Raw genomic sequence first — 22607 nt, forward strand, 5'->3', positions numbered from 1 at the left:
TGCATTAGTGTAAGGCATCTAAGACCATGTGTTCCCTTTACTTGCTGCCTGTGCAAGTTCTTTTTTTCCTCCACTGTTGGGTCTTGGCACTGTTTGTCTTGTTCCCTCTCTGTCAGTTTGACTATCTTCCCCAGCCTTTTTGCCTTCCAGAATACTGTGCTCCCTCCCCCTACATCTCATTTAAAGCCCTCTGATCAATTCTTGAGGCTATTGGCAAAAAGTGTTTTGGCCAACGGCGTGAGATGCAACCCATCCTGCCAGAAGTCCCTCCTCATGGAACCGCAACCCATGGTCCAAGAATCCAAATCGTTCTTGGCCACATCTACGGAGCCAGTTATTTACAATAATCCGCTATTTTCTTCTCCCTTACTGACCATGCCCTTCGACGGTGAGAAGAGAGGAGATTACAACCGTTGCATCTACCTCTTTCAACTTCCTACCCAAACCTCATAACCCTTATGATATTCTGAAGGCTATGCCTTGCACTAACAGTGGTTCCCACATGAACCAAAGAAAAGGTAATGGTCAGTAGCTTGCACCAGTCTTGTCAGCCTCTCTGTCACATCACGGATCTTTGCCCCAGGGGAGACAGCACACCTCCGAGCAAATCTTGTCAGGCCCACAAACCACGGGTTCAGTGCCTCTCAGCAAAGAGATCCCAGATGACCACTACACGCCTCCTCCGAGGCTTAGCAGCGGCCGTTCCCTTTGGTGGAGCTCTCTGGGTCCCCTGCTCTGTCCCTGAGGTCTGTCCCTGCTGTTGTTCCTCATCATCCTTGATAGTAGAGAGAGATTGAAATCGATTCTGTAGCTGTAAGCTTACAGAATGTTCCCTGGTTTCCCTACCCTGATATGCTACATAATAGGGGGGACCACAGCGAATGGCCTCTAGCAAAAGAAAATTTCCAGCAAAATCCATGCACCGACAAACATCAAAGAAGGATAACAGGAGAGAGAAAGTCTGAATTCTCTGAGAATGGGAAAGAGAAATTTGAACAAATGTCAAAATAACCAGGCTGAAGAAAAACCTCATAGCTTTTTTGAGTGCGGGAAGAAATTTAGTTACATAGACTCACTAGGGAGAAATCAAGAAATTCAAAGCGAAGGGAGCCCTTATGAACATTGCCTTTGCAGAAAATGCTGCAGCGAGAGAGAACTGTTGGGGAATCACCAGCAACAACAGACGAGTGATAAGGCACGAATGCCTTGAATGTGGGAAATGCTTCACTTCTAGGCAAATCCTAGTGGGACATCAAAGACTTCATACCGGAGAGAGGCGGTGTAAATGTACTGAGTGCGGGAAATGCTTCCGTAGGGGAGAACACTTGAAGAAGCACCAGAGAATTCATACTGGGCAGAAACCATACAAATGTTCCCATTGTCAGAAAAGCTTCAGTCAGAGTGAATCTTTGAAGACTCATCAGAGAATTCATACTGGGGAGAAACCATACAAGTGTTCCCAGTGCGGGAAGAACTTCAGGCAGAGTGAACATCTGAAGATCCATCAGAGAATTCATATGGGAGAGAAACCGTGCATCTGTCCTGAGTGTGGGAAATGTTTCACGGAGAGAGGGGGTTTGAAGAAGCATCAGCGAATTCATACTGGTGAGAAACCATACAAATGTCCAATGTGTGAGAAATGCTTCATTGAGAGCGGAGCTTTGAAGAAGCATCAGAGAATTCATACTGGAGAAAAACCTTATGTATGTTTGCAGTGTGGGGAGAGCTTCAGTTGGAGCGGATTACTGAAGAACCATCAGAGAATTCATACAGGGGGAAATTAAAGGAAAAGGTCTGGATGTAGGAAAATTGCATAAGCAAAGAAAAAGGTTTGAACATGAAATAATTTATACCAACTGTAAGAAAACCCTTGACATGAGAAGAGGATCAGTCAGAGGGTTATTTAAGCGATAACAGGAAAATCCAAGAATGAGAGGAGAACAAACCAGAGAGAAATCATATTGGAGAGAAACTATACACATACCCTGAGTATGGAAGAAGGTTCAGCCAAAGTGAAGCTTTGGTGAAGCCATACAGGAAAGAAATTGCAGTAGGGGAGATTCTCATGGTCAGAGATGCCTTAGTGAGGGAAACCATTTCAAGAAATGGGAAGGAATGTATAATGACAGTATGAAAGTCCTCAGTCTGAGAAAAGCTGTCAGAAAATGTATTTAATTGATCACAGTTGCATCAATAGTATAATGTCTAGATTGAGGGAAATATTATTAGAGTGACTCTATTCTGCTTTGGTCAGACCTCACTTGGAGTACTGTATCCAGTTCTGGGAACCAGAATTTAAGAGGGATATTGACAAGCTGGAACATGACCAGAGAACAGGGACCAAAATAATCAAAGGACTTTGTAACACCTTTGAGGCTAATTGTGCTAAAGAAATTATAGAATAAGCTTTCGTAGGCTTGGTCTACTTCCTCAGATGAATGCTTCTAATGTGTGAAAAGCTTCAGAAAAGGCATTCATTAGACATCAGATAAATAATTTAGGACATAATGCTCATTAATATTCTTGGGTACCAAGAGTGTACCATCTACAGAAAGGAAGGGGTGAGGGAATGTGTTAGTAACTAATTTCATTTTATTACACTGCAGAGAATTAATGGCATTGGTCTTGTTAATAAGACAAAAAGTTAAAGAGGTGGTAAAAATTAGGCTAAAGACTGGCAGCAAAGAAAGAAGAGGTAGCAAGAATAGATTGTGACTAGGTTAACTAGGAATAATGTATGAAAAAACTGTACAAAATATTTCAGTTATTAACAAAATATTTTTAAATGAGAAGCAGTTGATATTATATATGATAAACTAGAGGATAAATATTAAATGATATTTTGAATAAAGAAACCCTTTTCTATAAATGGCATTTCCTATTCAAACTATTTCCTAATGACTGCATACACTCATGTATAAGTCTAGAAGTTTGAGTTAGAAAATTGATCCAAAAGAGCGGGTTGATTTATCCACAAGTCGATATAAGTACTGTACTTTAACTCTTATCCAAAAAGGAGCTACCCTCTTCTCTGGGTAGAGTGACAAAATACGAGAGCATAGATGCCAGAGGAGGAGGGACTGTGCCAGAGTCCAGATGATAGTCAGGGCAGCTCAGGCTGCCAGGCTAATGGGGCCCCAGGAGTCAGTTTGGGAAGAGCATGGAGCCCGCTCCATTGCCACAGCATCCCGTGCTCTCACCACTGTTCCCATGGGGTGACTAATCCACTAGGCCTCTGGACACTTAAGTTCTGAAGTTCATCTTTTCTCAGATTCAGCACCCAACCCTGTTGTGGATAATGACTTGAGCTTCATTCTTGCCCATCATGGAACCAGATCTTTTCATGATGTAATGTTCACTTGAGAGACCCAAGAGAGAGATGCTTAGGGAAAAAACTTCCACCCACTGCTCTGGCTGGCTACTGGGCACCAGACACCAACGTCTCTCTCCGAGAGACCAAGAGCAAGCCCCTTTGGGCTACCGTCTGACCAAGAACCTGAGCTTCCAAATCCCTCAAGGCTTCCTGCTCTACTGAGTCTGTCTGGGAGCCCTATTCCATGCCTACCCATAACAAGAGGCCTGCCCTCTACTCTGGGCTATTCCAGAAAACTTAAGTGGAGTTCCTAGAGGTCACATGCTTTTTTGGAGAGTCTCTGACCCCCAAAAGAGGTTACCAGAGATTCAGGCACAGAGCGATTTCTGGCAGCTGAGAAAGATTTGGGGCTTCAGCTGACAGAATTATTTGGTCAGCACAGCCTGTGAATCATGAAAAACATCCAAGCAACAGATGATGGGAATTAACAAGAAATGTCAGTTAACAGAACATCAAAACAACATAAATACACCTAGATCATGGGGTGGGACCGTATGGCTCTTGCAGTCTCTTCCGATTCTGTGATTCTGTGATTCATATCAGAATAGCTAAAAAGACAAATGAATGGGTCTTAGAGCAAATCTTTCAAACTGGCTTCCGGGCGGGCTATGGAGTTGAGACTGCCATGGTCGCCTTAGTTGATGACCTCCGTCTGAGCATGGACAGGGGAAGCGTGTCCCTGTTAGTGCTCTTGGACATCTCGGCGGCTTTCGATACCATCGACCATGGTATCCTTCTGGAACGCCTGGGGGAGTTGGGTATCGGGGGCACTGCTTTGCAGTGGTTCTGGTCCTACCTCTCAGGTAGATTCCAGATGGTGGAGCTGGGGGACTGTCGCTCCGATAAGAGGGCACTTACATCTGGTGTCCCTCAGGGAGCGATTTTATCCCCTATGCTTTTTAACATCTACATGAAACCGCTGGGAGAGATCATCCGGAGACACGGGGTGCGGTGTTATCAGTATGCTGATGACACCCAAATAATTTTCTCTGTGTTTCCGACTGATGCAGTAACTAAGGATGGCATCTCTCCTCTAGATGCCTGCTTGGCGTCGGTAATGGGCTGGATGAGGGAGAACAAACTCAGTGTGAATCCAGGGAAAACGGAAGTACTGGTGATAGGTCCCTCGGTTCCGGGTGGTGAGATTTGTCAGTCTGTCCTGAATGGGGTCACGCTCCCCTTGAGGGACTCGGTGCGCAGCTTGGGAGTACTCCTTGATTCGTCGCTTCATCTGACATCCCAGGTGGACGCGACGGTCAGGAGTGCTTGTTATCAGCTTCGGCTGATACGCCAGCTGCGCCCCTACCTGGGCCGTCGGGACCTTGAAACTGTTGTACATGCTTTGGTAACCTCTCGATTGGACTTCTGCAATGCACTCTACATGGGGCAACCCTTGTACCAAACCTGGAAGCTTCAATTGGTGCAGAATATGGCAGCCAGACTGGTCGCTGGTAGTTCCAGGACAGACCACATAACACCTATTTTAAAAGATCTCCACTGGCTACCCATTCGCTTCCGAGCTCAATACAAGGTGTTGGTTTTGACCTATAAAGCCCTAAATGGCTTGGGCCCAGGGTACTTGGAGAACCGTCTCTCCCCATATAATCCGCCCCGCACACTCAGAACATCTGGGACCAATTTGTTAGAGGTCCCTAAATCCCATTTGGTGAGGACCTCACAGAGGGCTTTCACTATCGCCGCCCCCTCATTGTGGAATAAGCTCCCTATAGAGCTCCGTTCCTCTGCATCTTTAGTTTCTTTTAAGAAACAATTAAAAACGCATCTATTCCAGTTGGCTTTTTCATCTTAGGTAATAATGTTTTTTCTCTGCTCCTTGTTCTCTGTTTTTCGACGCCGGATTAGTGCAATATATTGTCTCTTTCTTGCCCCTAGTGAATTGTGATTTGTATAGATTCCCGTTCCTACCCCTAGTAATGATGTTTTTAAACTTTTTATATTGTGATGTTTTACCTGTATTTTATTGTTTCCTGTCTTGTAAGCCGCCTTGATCATGCAATTGGAAAGGCGGGATATAAATAAAAATTATTATTATTATTATTATTAGCTCTGACTCTCATTAGAAGTGAAGGTGACTAAACTGAAGTTGTCATACTTTGGATATATCACATGATGATGTGACTTGGTTTTTTAAATGGTGGACAAAGTTGAAGTTAGTAAAAAAGAAAAAAAAAGGGAGAGCCCAAGAACCAGGTGGATTGATTCAATCAAGGAAACGATAGTTGCCTGAGTTTGCAAGACCTGAGCAAATCCATTTGTTGTTGTTGTTAACTGCCCTTGAGTCGATCTCGACTCATGGCGACCCTATGGATGAGATATCTCCAAGGTCCCCTGTCCTCCACTGCTCTGCTTAATTCTTGCGGACCCATAAAACCCGTGACCTCCTTAATAGAGTCCATCCATCTGGCATGTGGCCTTCCTCTCTTCCTTCTTCCCTCCACCTTTCCCAGCATTATTGTCTTTTCCAATGAGTCCTTCCTTCTCATGATGTGTCCGAAGTGTTAGCAAAGCTGGGTTTTTCTAAAATCTTGGTGTGTGAGTGGGGTTCCCTCATGGCCCCAAACTGACCTGCCAGGCTAGCAGCCATAATCCTCAAAGCAGTGGGTCAGGTAGGCAGATGAGTCATCCTCACAGGACCCCTGGAAAACAACACCTTTGGAAATTCCCCACAGGAAATTTGGGAGTTGCTAAATGGGACAACCATCAGCTCCAAGAGTAGAACCTTTGTTTTAGGTCTCACACTTGATGAGCCAGTGATTAACTTAACTCCTCTACCATCTCCCCTTCCCCATTGTTGTCAGAGCACTTTGCCTTAACAAGACAATGCAAAGCCATGTTAACAATGCCCAAGCAACCAAACACCTTTTGTCCTCACCATTAAGCAGATTTGCCTATAAGAACCCCCAGATTTGCCTGTAGTGTTCACTGGGCCAGCCTGTATTTCAGGGGGAAACTCTGTCCTCCTGAACTCTGATCTGGCTCCTGGCCGAGCCATTCACTCCCATGACTGAGTCCCATCCACATCCTACTGCACTGGATTCCCAGAGAAGCCTACTGGAGTAAGTATAGCCTTAGTACTGCCTTGAACTATTCCCTATTTCACTCTTAATTGATTTCCCGAGCCTTTTATGAGTGTGTGAATATGTTTGTGGATTGATATACAAATTTGGTATATTTGGTATACCAGTCTTGCAGGGTATTTGTAAGGGCCCCCTCTCAGCAATTTGAGCTAATTAAAAATCCCCCTAATTAGATCCTTCCTTACAGAAGTATGACAACCTCAGTTCGGTCATCTTGGCTTCCAGGGAGGTTTCTAGCTTGATCTGCTCTAGGACCCATTGGTTTGTCCTTTTGGCTGTCCATGGGATCCTCAGCACTCTTCTCCAGCATCGTATCTCAAATGAATGGATTTTCTTTCTACCTTCTTTCTTAACTGTCCAGCTTTCACATCCATACACGGTAATAGGGAATACAATGACTTGTATGATTCTAACTTTTGTGCTCGGTTATATATCTTTGCATTTTAGGCTCTTTTCTAGTTCTTTCATAGCCACCCTCCCCATTCTTAATCTTCTGATTTCCTGACTGCAGTCCCCATTGCTATCAATATTTGATCCCAGGTATGGGAATCCTTTTACTATTTCTATTTCTTCATTGTCTAGGTTGAACTTGTGAAGGTCCTCAGTGGTCATTATTTTTGTTTTCTTTATGTTTTAACATTAAGCCTGACTTTGCACTTTCTTCCTTGATCTCCCTTAGTAGGTCTTCCAAGTCTGTGAGGTTTTCTGCTAGTACTATGGTGCCATCTGTGTATCTTAAATTGTTGCTATTCCTTCCTCCTATTTTCACTCCCCCTTCTGTGTCCAAACCTGCTTTTCTTATAATATGTTGTGTATACAAGTTGAACAGATTGGCTGAAAGGATGCAGCCTTGTCTGACCCTTTTGCCAATTAGGAACCATTCTGTTTCTCTGTGTTCTGTTCTGACAGTAGCCTCTTGTCTTGAGTACAGATTACTTATCAGGACTATCAGATGTGTTGCCACTCCCATGTCTTTAAGGGTGGTCCATAGCCTTTCATGATCTAAAGGCTTTACTATAGACTATAAAGCACATGCTGGTTTTCTTTTGGAATTCCTTGGTGTGCTCCATTAGCTATCATATGTTTGCAATGTGGTCCCTAGTGCCTCTTCTTTTCTTGAACCCTGCTTGGACCTTTGGGGTTTCTCTCTCCATGTGTGGTTGAAGTCTATTTTGCAGTATTTTGAGCATAATTTTGCTTGCATGGGAAATCAGTGCAATGGTCCTATAGTTGCTGCAGTCTCTTCTGTCTCCCTTTTTGTGGATTGGCATATGTATTGATCGCTTTCAATCTGTTGGACATCATTTTGTTTTCCATATCTGTTCAATTGGGATAGTATCTGTTCCTGGTGAATTCAACCCCCCCCCTGCTTTTTCTCTTATTGCAGTTTTAGAATTTAGAATCCATATGGTTGCTTTAAGTCCAAGATGATGACTTGACGGCAAATAAAGCTTGTCCTCCTTCCACAAATATCCATCAGTCAATGCTGCCATCAAAAAGTGATGTCGGTTTGTTTGTTATATACTGTATTTGCTGACTTGACAGTCTTTTTTTGAGGGGTTTTGCTAAGGGTTAAGTTGGAGACCTATCAGAGATGAAACATGGCTCCTTTTTCTCTGTCAGGAAGGAAGGCCACAATTGTGAGAATGCAGAGAGAGAGAGAGAGAGAGAGACCTTGTATCGTCTCTAAGGCTCATTGAAAGAGAGAAGTTGGCAGCCTGAGCTTCTTTCCTAGGTTTCAGTCTCCTTTCTCAGAGGCATTATCATCATTATTATCATCATCATCATCATCATCATTATTATTGAGGTGGATATTGCTAGAGATATATAGAAAAACTATATTATCAAGCTAACGGCTTGTGTTTCTTGCTTGCCTAGATAATATAAAAAGCAAATGCCAAGAGGTCAGTGTGTGGACACATGAAGCACTGTGTTAGCCAGACATTTGCTAAAGGAAGGGATATGGGCTTTTGTTCAGCATCCGTGGCTGCTCTCATCTGTCTGGCTTCGGTGGACCCCTTCAGACCATAGGGCTAGCCAGGCTTCGACATCTGCAACTTGGCACTATTTGTAACAGGATCTTAAGTTTTACTTCTTTGTTTTCAGCACAGCCCTAGCAAGTGATAATACGCATTTGGAAATGCCCATCAGAGAGATAATAGCAGTGTGGTACAGAGTGATAGGAAGTGCCTGATACGATTTGCACCCCATATCTGCAACATTATTATTATTATTATTATTATTATTATTAGTATTTGTCCCACCACTGTGTGTGTGTGTGTGTCTGTGTCTTTGTGGAGGGGAAAGGGGTCCTTTCCTTCATGGCCACTTAGAAGGAAGGACCCTATGGATGTCACACTGGAAAAGGACCCTCCCTCCTCAGGGATTTGGTCTCCCATCCACCTCCAAGCCAAGGATGGCCCTGCTTAGCTTCCAAGGCAGGGGTTGTTGTTGTTGTTGTTGTTGTTATTATTATGTGGGGCATAGAGGGAGAGAGGGAGCCTTCTTTCCTTCCTCACAGTAAGGGGGCGGGGCTTAGCTCTAGACTCCTCCCTTCCTCTGGGTCCTCCAAGGGGAAACTGGCTTGAAGGCCCTTCCTTCCGGTTTCCCCGCAGCGCCTCTCTAGGAATGTTCTCTCTATTGCACTCACACGGCTGGAAGGGGCGGGGCCAAGGCTGAGGACTGGCTTCTCTCTCTCTCTCTCTCTCCCCCCTCCCTCCTGAAGCAGAAGTAGAGGAAGGAAAGGATAGGAAGGAGCCTCCTTCTCCTCCTCCTCCTCCTCCTCAGAGTCCCTCAGGGCTGCAGGTGGGAGGGGAGCTCCCTACCCCCAAGAGAGAACCCCTTGGGACTGAGCTCCTTTGGGGCTCCATGGCCCTCATTCCCTTCCCTTTCTCCTAAAAGAAGCCCCACAACAGCCCTGCGAGGGAGGCCAGGTAGAGGAAGGAGAAGGAAGGAAGGAGGCCTCTCTCCCCAACAGGGGCTCCATGGCCCCTTGCCTTTCCCTTTCTCCTAAAAGGAGCCCCACAACAGCCCTGCGAGGGAGAGGAAGGGAGGGCGCTGCTGCTGCTGCTGCTGCTGTGGCTCTTTCTCCAGGGATTCCCTCCCTTTGGGACCCCTTCCCTCCAGACAGAGTCAGACCCAGAGAGAAGGAAGGAAAGAAGGAGGAGAGGAGGGCCCCCACCTTCGGGCTGGATGAAGCGCCTGCCTCAGGCAGCAGAGGCTCCTCTTCCACCTTGGGCCGCTTTCTCCTCTGCTTTAGGCACCAAAAGGCCTTGGAGGCAGTGGTTCTCAACCTTGGGTCCTCCAGGCCTTGTAGACTCCAACTCCCAGAATCCCTCATGCTTTGGCCAAGCTGGCCGGGACTTCTGGGAGTCGAAGTCCAAAACATTAGGAGAGCCAAAGGTTGATGGCCACTGCCTTGGAGGGAAGCAGAGAGAAGGTTTCTTAAAAGAACAGCACCTTTTCTGCCTCAGAGAAGGACTAAAAGGAGGGAAAGGGAAAAGGCCAAAAGAGGAGGAGGCGGTGGCAGGGAAATGTTAGGGACAGAGCAAGAGGGAGGGAAGGGCATTGGAAATGTGGGTTTGTGGCTGAGAAGGAAAGGAAAATACACAAAAACAGACCCCTTGCTTTTCCTCATTGCCTTTCTGAGGAGAAGCTCGCAGAGACAAAAACCCCTTTCCAGCTTGGATTTGGCCCTATTTAGACAGTGAAAATAATCCAGGATGGAACTCTTGTTGTTCACATGCATCCCAAGTGGACCCTATTAAATTTGGAAGGGGGGAGAATAATCCATATCAGGGTTTTTCCCCCAACCTTTTTTAAAAAAGGATTCGCATCGTCAGGAGTGTGAATAACCGACACAAATGGACCTGGGTTAGTTCAGGATTAAACTCTGCATGCCTTGCACAGGCTTTGAATGCATTCTCATTGTCCTTGGCCTCATCATGGTTGAGAAAGTGCTGCCCCTTCCCCAGGGGAACAGTTGCCCCTGAAACCAGGAGAGGAGAAAACCGGGATCTCTTGGACTACTCTCACCCAGTCCACCTTTTCTAACATGCAATCCAAGGCAGTCTGTGCTCTTCCTCCCTCAGGCATTTTTTTCACAACTAAAAACAAAAAACAAGTATGGGAGGGATGTTAGTAAAGGAAACTCAGAGGAGATGACAACTCTCACTTGTCACCTGGCACTGGTGCTCTTTCTCCTAAAGTCAAAAGCACACAATCTCAAAAAGATTGCTGCTGTCCCTGCTTACTACTTTATTTTCCTCCCGTGTCCTCCCACCTATACAGACACCTAGTCCGAAAAGAGGGAGAGAGAGAGGGAAAGGGATGCTGACCCCCTCAAGTGTCGGGAACTGAGGGGTTTCAGTGGGTGCAGGGACAAGGGAAGGGTGCCAGAACATGTGAGCAACCCAACTCACAGAGATGTGGAGTGATGCAATTCCCAAAAATCGCTGATGGATTTTTGTTTGTATTTGTTGAGTGGCCAACACAGCTACCCCTGCATGTTTTCTAAACCCAAAATGCATGAGTGAGGTTATCCGCATCATTCTGATAAAAACAACAACAAAGTCTAAATGACTCGCTTCTCTCAAGAGAACATTCAGAGCAGCTCATTCACATGATGTCTTGTTTTCTCTGTAGGCCTTGGTGTTCCTGGCAATTTCACCTGTGACAGAATCTGGTAAAAGAGGAAAGTGCTTTTCTGCCGTCTTGGAAGATGCCTGAGTGCACCGATGGTAAACGAAGATTCAGTCTGTCATAAATTAGGGGAGAATTTCAGAGCTGGTCAGGCCAAGTACAGAAGAGAAGAGCCATGCAGATGAGCTTTGGTGAGAAGATGCTCAGTTCTGAGGTCCAGCGCAAGCACTTCAGACACTTTGTCTACCAGGAGGCAGCTTTGGGGCCCCGGGAGGTTTGCAGCCAGCTCCACAATCTCTGCTGCCAGTGGCTGAAGCCAGAGAGACACACCAAGGCTGAGATGATGGACCTGGTGATCCTGGAGCAGTTCCTGGCTGTCCTTCCCCCAGAGATGGGGAGATGGGTTCGAGAGTGTGGAGCAGAGACAACTTCCCAAGCAGTAGCCTTGGCAGAGGGCTTCCTCCTGAGCCAGGCAGAGGAGGAGAAGCAGGGAGAGCAGCAGGTGAGCTCATTTCAAGAAGCCATCAAAAATATTTTTTTGCAAGGGTTTTTGAAACAAACTGAGCCACTTAAGATAAGCCGCAGATAAAAAAGAAGGGCTGCTCACAGTCATTTGACTAGGATTGGTGTCACTCCCAGGCAGGCAGGCAACAACCCTGCAGCTCCTGAGAATGAGAGCTGCTGATAGAGAGAGGGCTCTGGTCCTGGTTGCCTCTCTTTGTCCCCTGGAGCAAAGAGAGTCACAGGAAGGAGCAGGATTCGGGGTCTCCCCCCCCCCCCCGGCTCTGCAGAAGCAGGAGTGAAAGGCACAGAGGAGAATCCTATTGTGGGAGACGGGCAGAATATAAATATTTGAAATAAATAAAAGAAAACTACACTTCTCCCTCCACATTCGCTGAGGTTAGGGGCACTGGACCCCCGTTAATGTGGAAAAACCACAGGTGAGAAAAACACTATGTTTTTACCTGAGAGAACACCTTGCTAAAAACCTCTAGGCTAGGCCCTCCAGTGCAACTCTGTGGTCACTGCTGCTAGACATTGACTATAAAATTGTGCTGGAGGAGCTACAAAGGCCTAGTGGAGTGTTCTCTCTTGGAATCTCTAGGTTCTTGAGTGTGACTTTTGGTTAAAGTTGGTTAAAGAGACCTAGACATTGCTAGAGAGAACATATTAATAAAATCTGTGAATAATCAGATCTGCAAAAGTCAAAGCCACAAATGTGGAGGGAGAAGTGTAGAAAATAAATGCCATTAGCTGGTCTGCACTAGACTACTAGAAAACAGCTGGCATTAGTTCTCTGAAATTGTCTGCCTTACGACTTTTAGATAAATATCTAGAAATGTTCCTTCCTCCCCCTCCCTAAGGAGGGGCATACTGCCCGCTTTGGATGTACTAGAGTATTCCAAACAGTAAGAACCACCATTCTTTCTTGCTTCTTCAGGAGTACTGAAAATATGTGGGCAGTCTCCGATTAAATACCAGGAGACAGAACAGAGCTATGATTCTCCATAGACTTACAAAGCTAGCAGAAACAGAGTACTATGCCATATTTTCATAAATCTGCTTAAGTGACAGATATGGCTTTCTATCTACAGAGTTTGGATTCAACTAGTCCAGTTTTGTACCAGTGAATTCAGTACGTGAGCACACACACTTTGTCTCCCTCTCCACACTATCTTTGATGGCTTGTTAGTTGCAGTTGACCTAAAGCATTATGAACAAGAGATTTTCATGATGATTCTATTTTTCTGAAAGAATCCCCACACATACACAACATGGTTGATGGTTGCATCCTGCTAGGCTCTTCTTTTGGGAAGGAGAGGGTAATGAGAGAGAGAAAGATACATACAAAACACAAGCAGGTGTGACAGTCTGAATGCTTCAGTTTTTGTGGTGATTTTACACATCTACAGCTAGCATGATAACTGCGGCTGTTCCCAATGTTATCTGTTCTGGCCCCAGTGTTGCACATCTTAGAATCTAAACAGACAGGCCAAAATAAAGCTGCTTCAGTTCACTTTGGAGGCATGCTGTTTAAATAATGGATATGTCCTAAGAGGGCAGAAGCCTCGCCAATGCCATGCTCCAGTCCTAAGGATTGGAATGCAGCTTTGGCACAGCTTCTGGACTCTTAAGATGTGTGTGTCATTTAAATAGCATACCTCCAAAGTGACCCGAAGCAGCTTTGTTTTGACGTTTCTGTTCGGACCCTTAGTTAATCTAATTTTAAGACTAAGATGTTGTACATGGGGCCGCCTTTGAAAAATGTGCAGAAACCTCACCTGGTCCAAAGAGCTGCATGCAGATTGCTAACTAGGCTTGGTAAGAGGGAACACATGACTCCCTTTTTGAACAGATTTGCTGGTTATTGGTCACATGTGAAAGGGATCAAGGAATCTTAGTAGACCACAAGTTCAACATGGGTCAGCAGTGTGATGCAGCTGCTAAAAAGCCAATGTGATCCAAGGATGCATAAATAGGAGTGTAGTGTCTAGGTCGAGGGAAGTAATAGTCCTATTCTGTTCTGCTTTGGTCAGACCTAACCTGGAATATTTTGTCTAGTTCTGGATACCACAATTTTGGATGCATATTGACAAGCTGGAGTGTGTCCAGAGGAGGGTGACCATAATGGTGAAAGGTCTGCAATCCATGCCTTATGAGTAGCAGCTGAGTGAGCTGAGTATGTTTAGCAAAGCTGATAAGGTTAAAAGGGGGGGGGGGGACATAGTAGCCCTGTTTAAATATTTGAAAGGATGTCATATTGAGGATGGAGCAAGCTTGTTTTGTGCTGCTCCAGAGACTAGGACGCAGAGCAATGGATGCAAACTCCAGAAAAAGAGATTCCACCTCAACATTAGAAAAAGGGTAAGAGCTATTCCACAGTGGAACACACTCCCTCAGAGTATGGTGGAATCTCTGTCTTTAGAGCAGGGGTAGGCAGCCCGCGGGCCGGATGCGGCCCGGCGAGGCCTTGGTACTGGCCCCAGCCCGGTCCTGCCGCCGGGGCCTTTGGCCACTCGCGCGCAGGGGCAAGGGGGGCAATTGTCTATAGATGCCTCAGAAACATGCATTTTTATGAACATTTTTTTAAAAACCAATTTTTTTTGTGTGTCCTCCACTTTTTTTTTAAAAAAAGTGTCCACCATTTGAAAATGTTGTCCTACATTTGTCCCGATTTATTTATTTATTTATTTAAAATTATTTAATTATTTATTTTTTGGCTTCGGCCCCCCAATTGTCTGAGGGACAGCAACCCAGCCCCCGGCTCAAAAAGGTTGCCTACCTCTGCTTTAGAGGCTTTTAAACAGAATCTGGATAGCCATCAGTGGGGAGTGCTTTCATTGTGTCTTCCTGCACAGCAGGGGGTTGGACTGAATGGCCTTTGTTATATATCTTCCAATTCTGTCATTCTATGATCCAATTCCAGCCACAATTCCTAGTGCTAAGTTTACTGAAGGAGTGTATTCTCCCACATGAGTGGGAACATGGGATAGAGCCTTCTCAGTAGCTGCTCTCGAGCTCTGGAACTCCCTTCTTGGAGAAGTTACTTTGACTCTCTCCTTGGATGAGAACAGCCTTCTGGAAACTACCTGAAACCATTTTTAGCAATGCGCTTTTCTATTTACTTACGTTCTCTTCCTTTCCTTTCCTAATTCTCTCTTCCCTTTCCCTTCCCATTTCTGTTTCTGCTGTAGGACTTGCCTGTAAAAGAGATGGCTGAGAAGGAAAAGCATCCTTCTGAGTCCAGTCAAAGGCAGAGGCCCAAATGGATAACAGAGGAGAAAGAAGGTATGTCCTCCTCAATGAGTAAGGGCTAAGATAGGGTAGTTTCCTCTTTGACTCCCTCTTCTCAAATTTGTCTGAAATATCTGGACTCTATCAACTGCTGCGCTTGGACCATTTTATATAGCCTAACTAGCAGCTTGAAATTACAGACATGTAATAAAGTTTATTCGGTCATTGACCAGCAAAAACATACTTCAAGTTAATAAAGCCTGTGACAGTAAAGTATATTTTACAAGCACTTTTTATGCCTGACCAGCCCTCCTTTTCCTCCTCATCCTCTGATGCTAGTTGTTTTAGCAACATTGGCACTAGGAGAATGGTGAGGGAGGAAATAGTGCAGACTTTCAGTATCCAGTTAGTCACATGTCTGTAGAAAACATTGCAATAAAGCCTGATGTGGGAAATGTTCTATGCTGCATTTGCACATGTAAGAGGGACTGGAAGAAGAGAGAAGGGTTAGAAATATTCTCTTTCCTTTTTTTTCCTCCCAGGAGAGAGAATAAGGACTGGGTCTATGATTACAAGCACATCTCTTCATCCTGATGGACTCAGAACAGCTTCTGGAAGACTAGATCAGGTAGGGGACAGGATCTAAAGTGAGCCAAGAAAAGGGGCGGGCTGGTTGTGCAACTCCCTTTGACTGCTCCCTGGTCCCCACAGAATCTTATTGTTTCCCTTTGCTTCCTTCGCAAGTTGCCACTGTAAGTGGCCTGTGGGGGGCATCTTGTAAAGATTTCAGTTTTCTTGAGCAATCTGAAATAATATCTTCTCTTTCTGCAGGTGACCTTTGAGGAGGTGTCTGTGAGTTTCACGGAGAAGGAGTGGGCTCTGCTGGATCCAGGCCAAAGGGTCCTTCATCGGGAAGTGATGGAGGAGATTTTGGGGGCCCTGTCCTCTCTGAGTAAGGCTCCCTCTTTCTTGGAATTGAGCAACTTAGAAATGCTGAAAAGTAACCCTGAGAGCTGTTCTTCAGTGCTGGTAGATTAAAGCGGTCTGAGTAGTTTTCTTTCAGCTTTGTTGCTATTTCTGGCCTCTCTTCCCAGAAAACCCTTCACTGGCAGATCTTGGTCAAGGTCACAATGGATGATGTGAGGTCCAGTTGGACTCCTGAGCATGGGCCACTGGATGGAGTATTGGGGACTTCACTAGCTGTACCCCTGCCCCAAGCGCCTGCTTTGCCTCCTCCAGTTGCCACTGTGGCCCCATCCAACCACCATTAAAAATGAAATGAGAGGTTAGATTGATAAGGGCAAGTGGGAAGGCAGAAAGAGAAATTAGCTACATCTTGCTTCCTTGCTCCAACTTACTCGTGTAATAATGGATACAGAGGGAGAGACTTCCAGGAAGGGGAGGGCAGGACTTGGAGGAAGTGGCTGCCATTAGTTGTTAGACCTTCTTGCCAAAAGATGCAGAAAAGATGGAGAAAACCAAGCCCTCATGTGGAGGCAGGAGCTAGTTAGCATTATGGTGATCTTTAGCTTTACCTGCCATCAAGAGAGGCTGAGAGGGTGTGACCTGCACAAGGCCACCCAGTTCATTTGTACCCTGGTCTCCAGGAATCCTAGTCCAACACTCACACTACTACATGCTGGTTCTCCCTTGGCCCCTTTAGATAGCTAGCAATTTTATCATGCTTTTGGTATAAAAAAAAATTTGGGGGCTGACCAAACAAAACTGAACTAGGTAATGAAGGTACAGTTGGACCTCCTTATCCTGAGATTCTTTATCTACGGATTCAAGCATCCACTGCTTGAAAATATTGAAAAAATATGAATTCCAAAAAGCATACTTTGATTTTGCCAGTTATTTAAGATACCCCATTTTACTCTGCTATTGTATTTAATTGGACTTGAGCAACCCCAGCAGATACCAGATTTCCCTCTGTGTCTACTTTGTTGTTTGGATATTTTAGGATTAGAAATTTCAAACATTTTTTTAAAAAAATAATTAGGACACTAGTATAGTCGGCCCTTGGGCCGTGTGGGTTCTGTTCTGGGCATCTCCCCCTCCCCACATTAATAGCAAAAAACACATGATTCTTTATGCCCTAAATTAAGTCCCCAGATAGAAACTTTAAATTTCTTTCTTGAAATCAGTACATCAGTCTGCATTTTAGCATTACCTGATGGATGTAGTAGCTGGGAGCTGATCCCCAGAATCCAGGGATGCAAGACCACTTGCCCTACAATAGTGATTATGCATTAATGCCACCAAGCACAATCTGTTTGGTTTGTGAGACATTCTCCCCCTCTCCTGGCACATTTTACTCAAGATCAGAAACAATCCAGACATTGCTTTCCCAGAGGCTTACAAAAAGGACATTAGAACAGGAAAACCAAGATAATTGTGTTTAAGGCGATGGGAGGGGCAGGAGATGATCTCAGATTACTAGTTTGTGTAATACTTTGATTGTGTATTCCTGGACAGCAGGGGATTGGACTGGATGGACCTTGTAGTCTCCTCCAAATATATCTTTCTTTTCAAAAAAACACTACGATCCTATGAAAAGAGCTGCCTCTTTTCAGGAAAGAGAACTTATCTCTTTGGAGAACCAATGTTCTCCTAATTTCTGGAGTCTCATCTCTATCTATGAGGCTTTCTGATATTTTTTATGTTCTGAGCAGTACTTTCTCTCCCTTCCAGGCAATGATGGGCAAGAGAAAGAGTATAATGGGAAACCATGCCAAGCATTGATGCACAAAGAGCAATGCAAACAGGTAAAAGAGAAGGAAAGAAAAGCTAACACCGAAAACAAGTGGAGGACCACACACACTTCTCAAAAAGGTGATTTTTCTGGAACCTCAATTCAAGAAAGAATACAGAAACAAAATGCACATGTCAGAAATTTCAGCTCTGAAGCAAGCCTTACTCTTCACAGAAGAATTCAGTCAAAAGACAAATCGTTCATAGGCGGTGAGTGTGGAAACAGCTCCATTTCTGTTTCACTTAAAAATATTTACCAAAAAATGAGACCATTGAAATGCCTGGAGTTTGTAAAAAGTTTCACTCAGAAAACTACCCTTAACTATCATCAAGCAGCTCACACAGGAGAGAAGCCGTTTAAATGCCTGGAGTGTGGAAAAGGATTTGCTTTTAAGAGAAACCTCTCCTATCATAAAAAAACTCATACAGGACAGAAACCATTTAAATGCCTGGAGTGTGGAAAAGATTTTATTCGGAAGACGCACCTCACTCGACATCAAGCAACTCACACAGGAGAGAAACCATTTAAATGCCTGGAGTGTGGAAAAGGTTTTGCTCGGAAGGCGCACCTCACTCAACATCAAGCAACTCACACAGGAGAGAAACCATTTAAATGCCTGGAGTGTGGAAAAGGTTTTAGTGACAAGGCATACCTTCCTCAACATCAAGCAATTCACACAGGAGAGAAACTGTTTAAATGCCTCGAGTGTGGAAAAGGTTTTACTCGGAAGACATACCTCTCTTCTCACCAAGCAACTCACACAGGAGAGAAACCCTTTAAATGCCTGGACTGTGGGAAAGGTTTCGCTCAGAAGACATACCTCACTCGTCACCAAGCAACTCACACAGGAGAGAAACCCTTTAAATGCTTGGAGTGTGGAAAATGTTTTGCTAATAAGACACACCTCTCTTTTCACAAAGCAACTCACACAGGAGAGAAACCATTTAAATGCCTGGAGTGTGGGAAAGGTTTCGCTCAGAAGACATACCTCACCTATCATCAACAAATTCACACAGGAAAGAAACCATTTAAGTGCCTGGAGTGTGGAAAAGGTTTTGCTCGGAAGCCACACCTCATCTATCATCAAAAAACTCATACAGGAGAGAAACCATTTAAATGCCTGGAGTGTGGAAAAAGTTTTGCTCAGAAAAAAGGGCTCACTCGACATCAAGCAACTCACACAGGAGAGAAACCATTTAAATGCCTGGAGTGTGGAAAAAGTTTTGCTCAGAAGAAAGGGCTCACTCGACATCAAGCAACTCACACAGGAAAAGACAATTTAAATGCCTGGAGTGTGGAAAAGGTTTCGCTCGGAAACACAGCTCACCTATCATCAAAAACTCACACAGCAGAGAACCCATTTTAATGCCTGGAAGGTTTCATTGTGAAAAGAGCATTTACTCGTCATCCATCAATTCACACAGGAGAGGAACCATTTAAATGCCTGAATTGTAGGAAAGGTTTGCGTGGAAGACACACTTTACCTATCATCAAAACACACATACAGGAGAGGAAACCATTTAAATGCATGGAGTGTGGGGTTTCATTCAGATGACAAGCCTCACGAATCGTCAAGCAACTCACACAGAAGAGAAAACCTTGGAAGTGCCTTGAGTGTGGTAAAAGTTTTACTCAGAAGACAAATCTCACTTGTCATCAAGCAAATCACACAGGAGAGGAGAGAAACCATTTAAATGCATCACATGTGGAAAAGTTATATTGAGAAGATACACCTCATTCATCATCAAAAAATTCACACAGGAGAGAAACATCAGAAAGAAACTCTACTAGAACATGGCCACATAGCCTGAAAAACCCACAAAAAACTATGGATGCCGGCTATGAAAGCCTTCAACTTTACATAGGAGAGAAACCATTTAAATGCGTAGATGTGGAAAAGGTTTCACTGAGAAGACATACTTCACCTGTCATAAAGCAACTCGCACAGGAGAGAAGGCCTTTCAATGCCTAGAATGTGGGAAGAGGAATATTCGGAAGATACATCTCACTCGTCATAAAAAAAATCACACAAGAAAGGAAACATTAAAATTCCTGGAGTGTGGAAAAGGTTTAATTGAGAAAAGAGACTTCACTCATCACCAGGCACCTCACACACGAAAGAAACCCTTTAAATGCCTTTAGCTTGTTTTTGTTTTTGTTGTATTTGTTACTGTTTTCTGCCTTTTTGGGTAAGAAATAAAGTTATTAAAACATTTTAAAAAACAGAGGAAGGAAACCCTTTAAATGCTAGTAAACAGTCTTGGAGTGTGCAAAAAGTTATATTCATAGAATCATAGAGTTGGAAGAAACCACAAGGGCCATCCAGTCCAACATTCAGAAGACACATCTCACCTATCCTCAAAAAGCTCACACAGCAGAGAAACCATTTCAGTGCCTGAAATGTGGGAAAAGGTATGTTCAGAAGGCATTCCTCATTTGTCATAAAAAATATCGCACAATAGAAAAAAAAAAACATTTAAATACCATCAAAAAACGGATGCAGGAGGGAAGCCCTTTAAATGCCTGGAGTGTGGGGAACGTCTCACTGGGAAAAGAGCCCTCAGTCACCATCAAGCAACTCCCAAGGGGAGAAGCCATTCAAATGCTTGGAGGGTGGGAAGGGATTTATTGGGAAGAAACTGCTCACTCATCATCACATAACCTACGCAGGAGAGAAACCATTCAAATGCCAAGAGTGTGGGAACGGTTTCACTCAAAACCATCAAGCAACTCACAGGGCAGAAGTAATGAAAGGTATTTGACTGTTTAAAATGTTCATTCTGTCCAGAAGGTTAAAAATGTTCTGTTTTTAGTTCATGTGTGCGTATTGTTAGTTTAAATAAAACGTTCGATGAAACATGTTGAATTCTTCCTCTTTTTTGTGGTGAAAGAACCTATCCCCATTATTTTCATGTTTTTGCTATTATTGGTACCAAACCTCTTTTAATGAAGTCTAAGCATATCCCTCTACCTATGAGGTGAATCTATTTTTACTTATATCCCCTTTTCTGCCAAAATTGGGACTGAAAGCTGTTTAGAGTGTAAAAGAACAATACAATTCTACCACCCAGCCAGCCTTTTAGTGACAGAGAGCCTTAGTCCTCTGGTGGGGTGCTAGACCTTTGGGTCTGGGCTGCAGCAGCTTAGAGTAGTCCAAAGCAGGCACTGAGAAGAAGCCGAGAGGGGAGTGAGCTGGCTCTCCAAGACACAGAAAACCCTGTGGTTTAGAAGGGGACAGTGGGCCCTTAATTGAAATCTTGGGGTTCGACAGATGGTCAGCTCCGTGCTGCCCATCTTTGCCTTGAGTTGGTGCTGATCCGTGTGGACTGGAGGCCGCCATGATGGTGCCGCTGCATGCTAGGGTTCAGGAGCATGTGGTTGCCGCCCATCTGTACCAGGCCATAGACTTGGAAGGGACCACAAATGCCACCCAGTCCATCATCCAATTTGATTTACAGAAATCAAGTGTCACTTGATGGCCTGAGATGCTCCTTCCAACTCTTATGATTCTAAGATTGCACAATGGTTTGATGGATTGATACTCCTGCCATGTAAGAAGACAGAATCAAAGCAGCCCTGACAGAGGGCCACCCAGCCTCTGGTTCAGAAACTCTAAAAGAAGGAGATTACACTACACTCCAGTGCAGTCTATTTTGCCTAATATTTAGGTGGAATCTATTTCCCCACAGTTTGAATCTATTGCTTCGTAGTCTCTGGAGCAACCAAAAAACAAGCTTTCTCCACTGTAAATATGACATCCCCTCCAATCTTTAAGCACAGCTATCATGTCACCCCTAACCTTCTCCAGGCTAAACAGGTCCAGCTCCCTCACAGAACGTGGTTTCCATAGCTTTCCCCGCTTTGGCTGCCCTCCTCTGGACATGCTCCAGCTTTTCAGTATTCCTCTTGAATTGTGATGCCAAGAACTGGACATAGGATTCCAGATCAAGTCTGAACAAAGCAGAATAGAGCAGGACTATTTCTTTCCTCCATGTGCAGCGTCATTAAAAATCTCCAAAACAGTGATAGCTTTATTAGGTCAATCAAAATGCACTTACACAAGTTGCAAGCTTTCAAAGCTCTACTGCCTTCTTCATCAGACGAAGATGTTAAAAACGATACAGGAGAGAGAAGATATATTGACAATGTTAGGTTGGTCCAGATGGTCAAATATTTAACCGTGGGTATCATGTCAGCTCTTAACTTTACCGTCTTCTTTGTGGTCTCTGTGAATTTCCACAAATGGGTTATTCTGTGCCTGTGCAAAGCATATTTGGAGCTTTCTAGAGCTTTTGGAAGTGTTTTGGCAGTAGCCCCACTCATTCTTCTACTGGCTGACATCCCGCCTAAACCCTCAGTTCCTTTTATCCACCGCAATAGCAGCCTCTAAAAGGAACTCTTCAGAGTTTCATTTTCCTGTCAGACTTTATTTTTTTAAATATTTTTATTAGTTTATATTAATACAATATTTACAAATTACAGATTACAATCTCAGCACAAAAACATATCCTTTACATCACCAGTTGTTCTTTGTGACTTTGCTTCCTGTCTTTTTTATCTTCTTTTGTGTTGCTTACTTCTCTTCTTTTTGCTTCTTGCCAATAATAATATACAACCATATCTGTCTCCTAAAAACATATAATTATATTCCTAAACAAGCCAGAAAAAGAGACTAAAACAAAACAAAAAAAAATTATCCATAGATTGTATATATCCAGATGTATTCTCCAAAATATATAAGTATAGCCTTGTTTACATTTAACTCCCATATTCCTTTCCTGGACTAATACAGTTTACTTTATTTAGATAACCAACCTAGCCAGGTTTTCATCCAGACACCATCTTTTTTTCAGAAACATCACTAATTGACCCCATTCTTTTTCCAGTTTATCCTTCTCCCCGTCCCCTAATTTACATGAAAGCAGGTCTAGTTGTCTTATATCATTTAATTTCATTAGCCATTCATCTATCTGTATCTTTTCACTTTCTTTCCAGTGTCTAGCAA

The 22607-nt window shown here is 44.1% G+C and overlaps 3 protein-coding genes and 1 long non-coding RNA gene across 7 annotated transcripts in view; 3 read left to right on the forward strand and 1 right to left on the reverse strand.

The window, feature by feature from the left end:
* LOC121922031 overlaps positions 1–9776 on the reverse strand; it is an 18482-nt gene extending 8706 nt beyond the window's left edge. Inside the window, exon 1 of the long non-coding RNA XR_006102079.1 lies at positions 9653–9776. This is a non-coding gene — a long non-coding RNA (uncharacterized LOC121922031). The remainder of the gene's footprint in view (positions 1–9652) is intronic.
* LOC121921898 (zinc finger protein 397-like) overlaps positions 1–22607 on the forward strand; it is a 942727-nt gene that overhangs the window by 650699 nt on the left and 269421 nt on the right. The gene's annotated exons all lie outside the window — the stretch shown is intronic.
* Positions 851–2869, forward strand: LOC121922004 (gastrula zinc finger protein XlCGF9.1-like). Its single transcript, XM_042450861.1, has one exon. It carries the CDS (start codon positions 1116–1118, stop codon positions 1782–1784), a length of 669 nt encoding a protein of 222 aa, XP_042306795.1. The 5' UTR covers positions 851–1115; the 3' UTR covers positions 1785–2869.
* Positions 6428–20453, forward strand: LOC121921878 (zinc finger protein 436-like). 3 transcript variants are annotated; one of them, XM_042450569.1, is made up of 6 exons: positions 6428–6450; positions 11116–11614; positions 14808–14901; positions 15390–15475; positions 15679–15799; positions 17542–20453. In XM_042450569.1, exons 2-6 carry the CDS (start codon positions 11288–11290, stop codon positions 18966–18968), a joined length of 2055 nt encoding a protein of 684 aa, XP_042306503.1. In that variant the 5' UTR covers positions 6428–6450; positions 11116–11287; the 3' UTR covers positions 18969–20453. The 3 variants fall into 3 exon arrangements, with proteins under 3 accessions (XP_042306503.1, XP_042306501.1, XP_042306502.1); XM_042450567.1 differs by lacking the exon at positions 6428–6450 and adding an exon at positions 9213–10344; XM_042450568.1 differs by lacking the exon at positions 6428–6450 and adding an exon at positions 9220–9276.

This window comes from Sceloporus undulatus, chromosome 2 (assembly GCF_019175285.1).
Source record: "Sceloporus undulatus isolate JIND9_A2432 ecotype Alabama chromosome 2, SceUnd_v1.1, whole genome shotgun sequence".
Classification (NCBI taxonomy): Eukaryota; Metazoa; Chordata; class Lepidosauria; order Squamata; family Phrynosomatidae; genus Sceloporus; species Sceloporus undulatus.

Bases quoted from the DNA above. Each gene is read 5' to 3' on its own strand.
- LOC121922004 (XM_042450861.1), top strand. From the start codon at position 1,116: ATGAACATTGCCTTTGCAGAAAATGCTGCAGCGAGAGAGAACTGTTGG.
- LOC121921878 (XM_042450569.1), top strand. From the start codon at position 11,288: ATGCAGATGAGCTTTGGTGAGAAGATGCTCAGTTCTGAGGTCCAGCGC. The intron at 15,476-15,678 runs GTAGGGGACAGG...CTCTTTCTGCAG, and splicing joins CTTCTGGAAGACTAGATCAG to GTGACCTTTGAGGAGGTGTC. The intron at 15,800-17,541 runs GTAAGGCTCCCT...TCTCCCTTCCAG, and splicing joins GGGGGCCCTGTCCTCTCTGA to GCAATGATGGGCAAGAGAAA.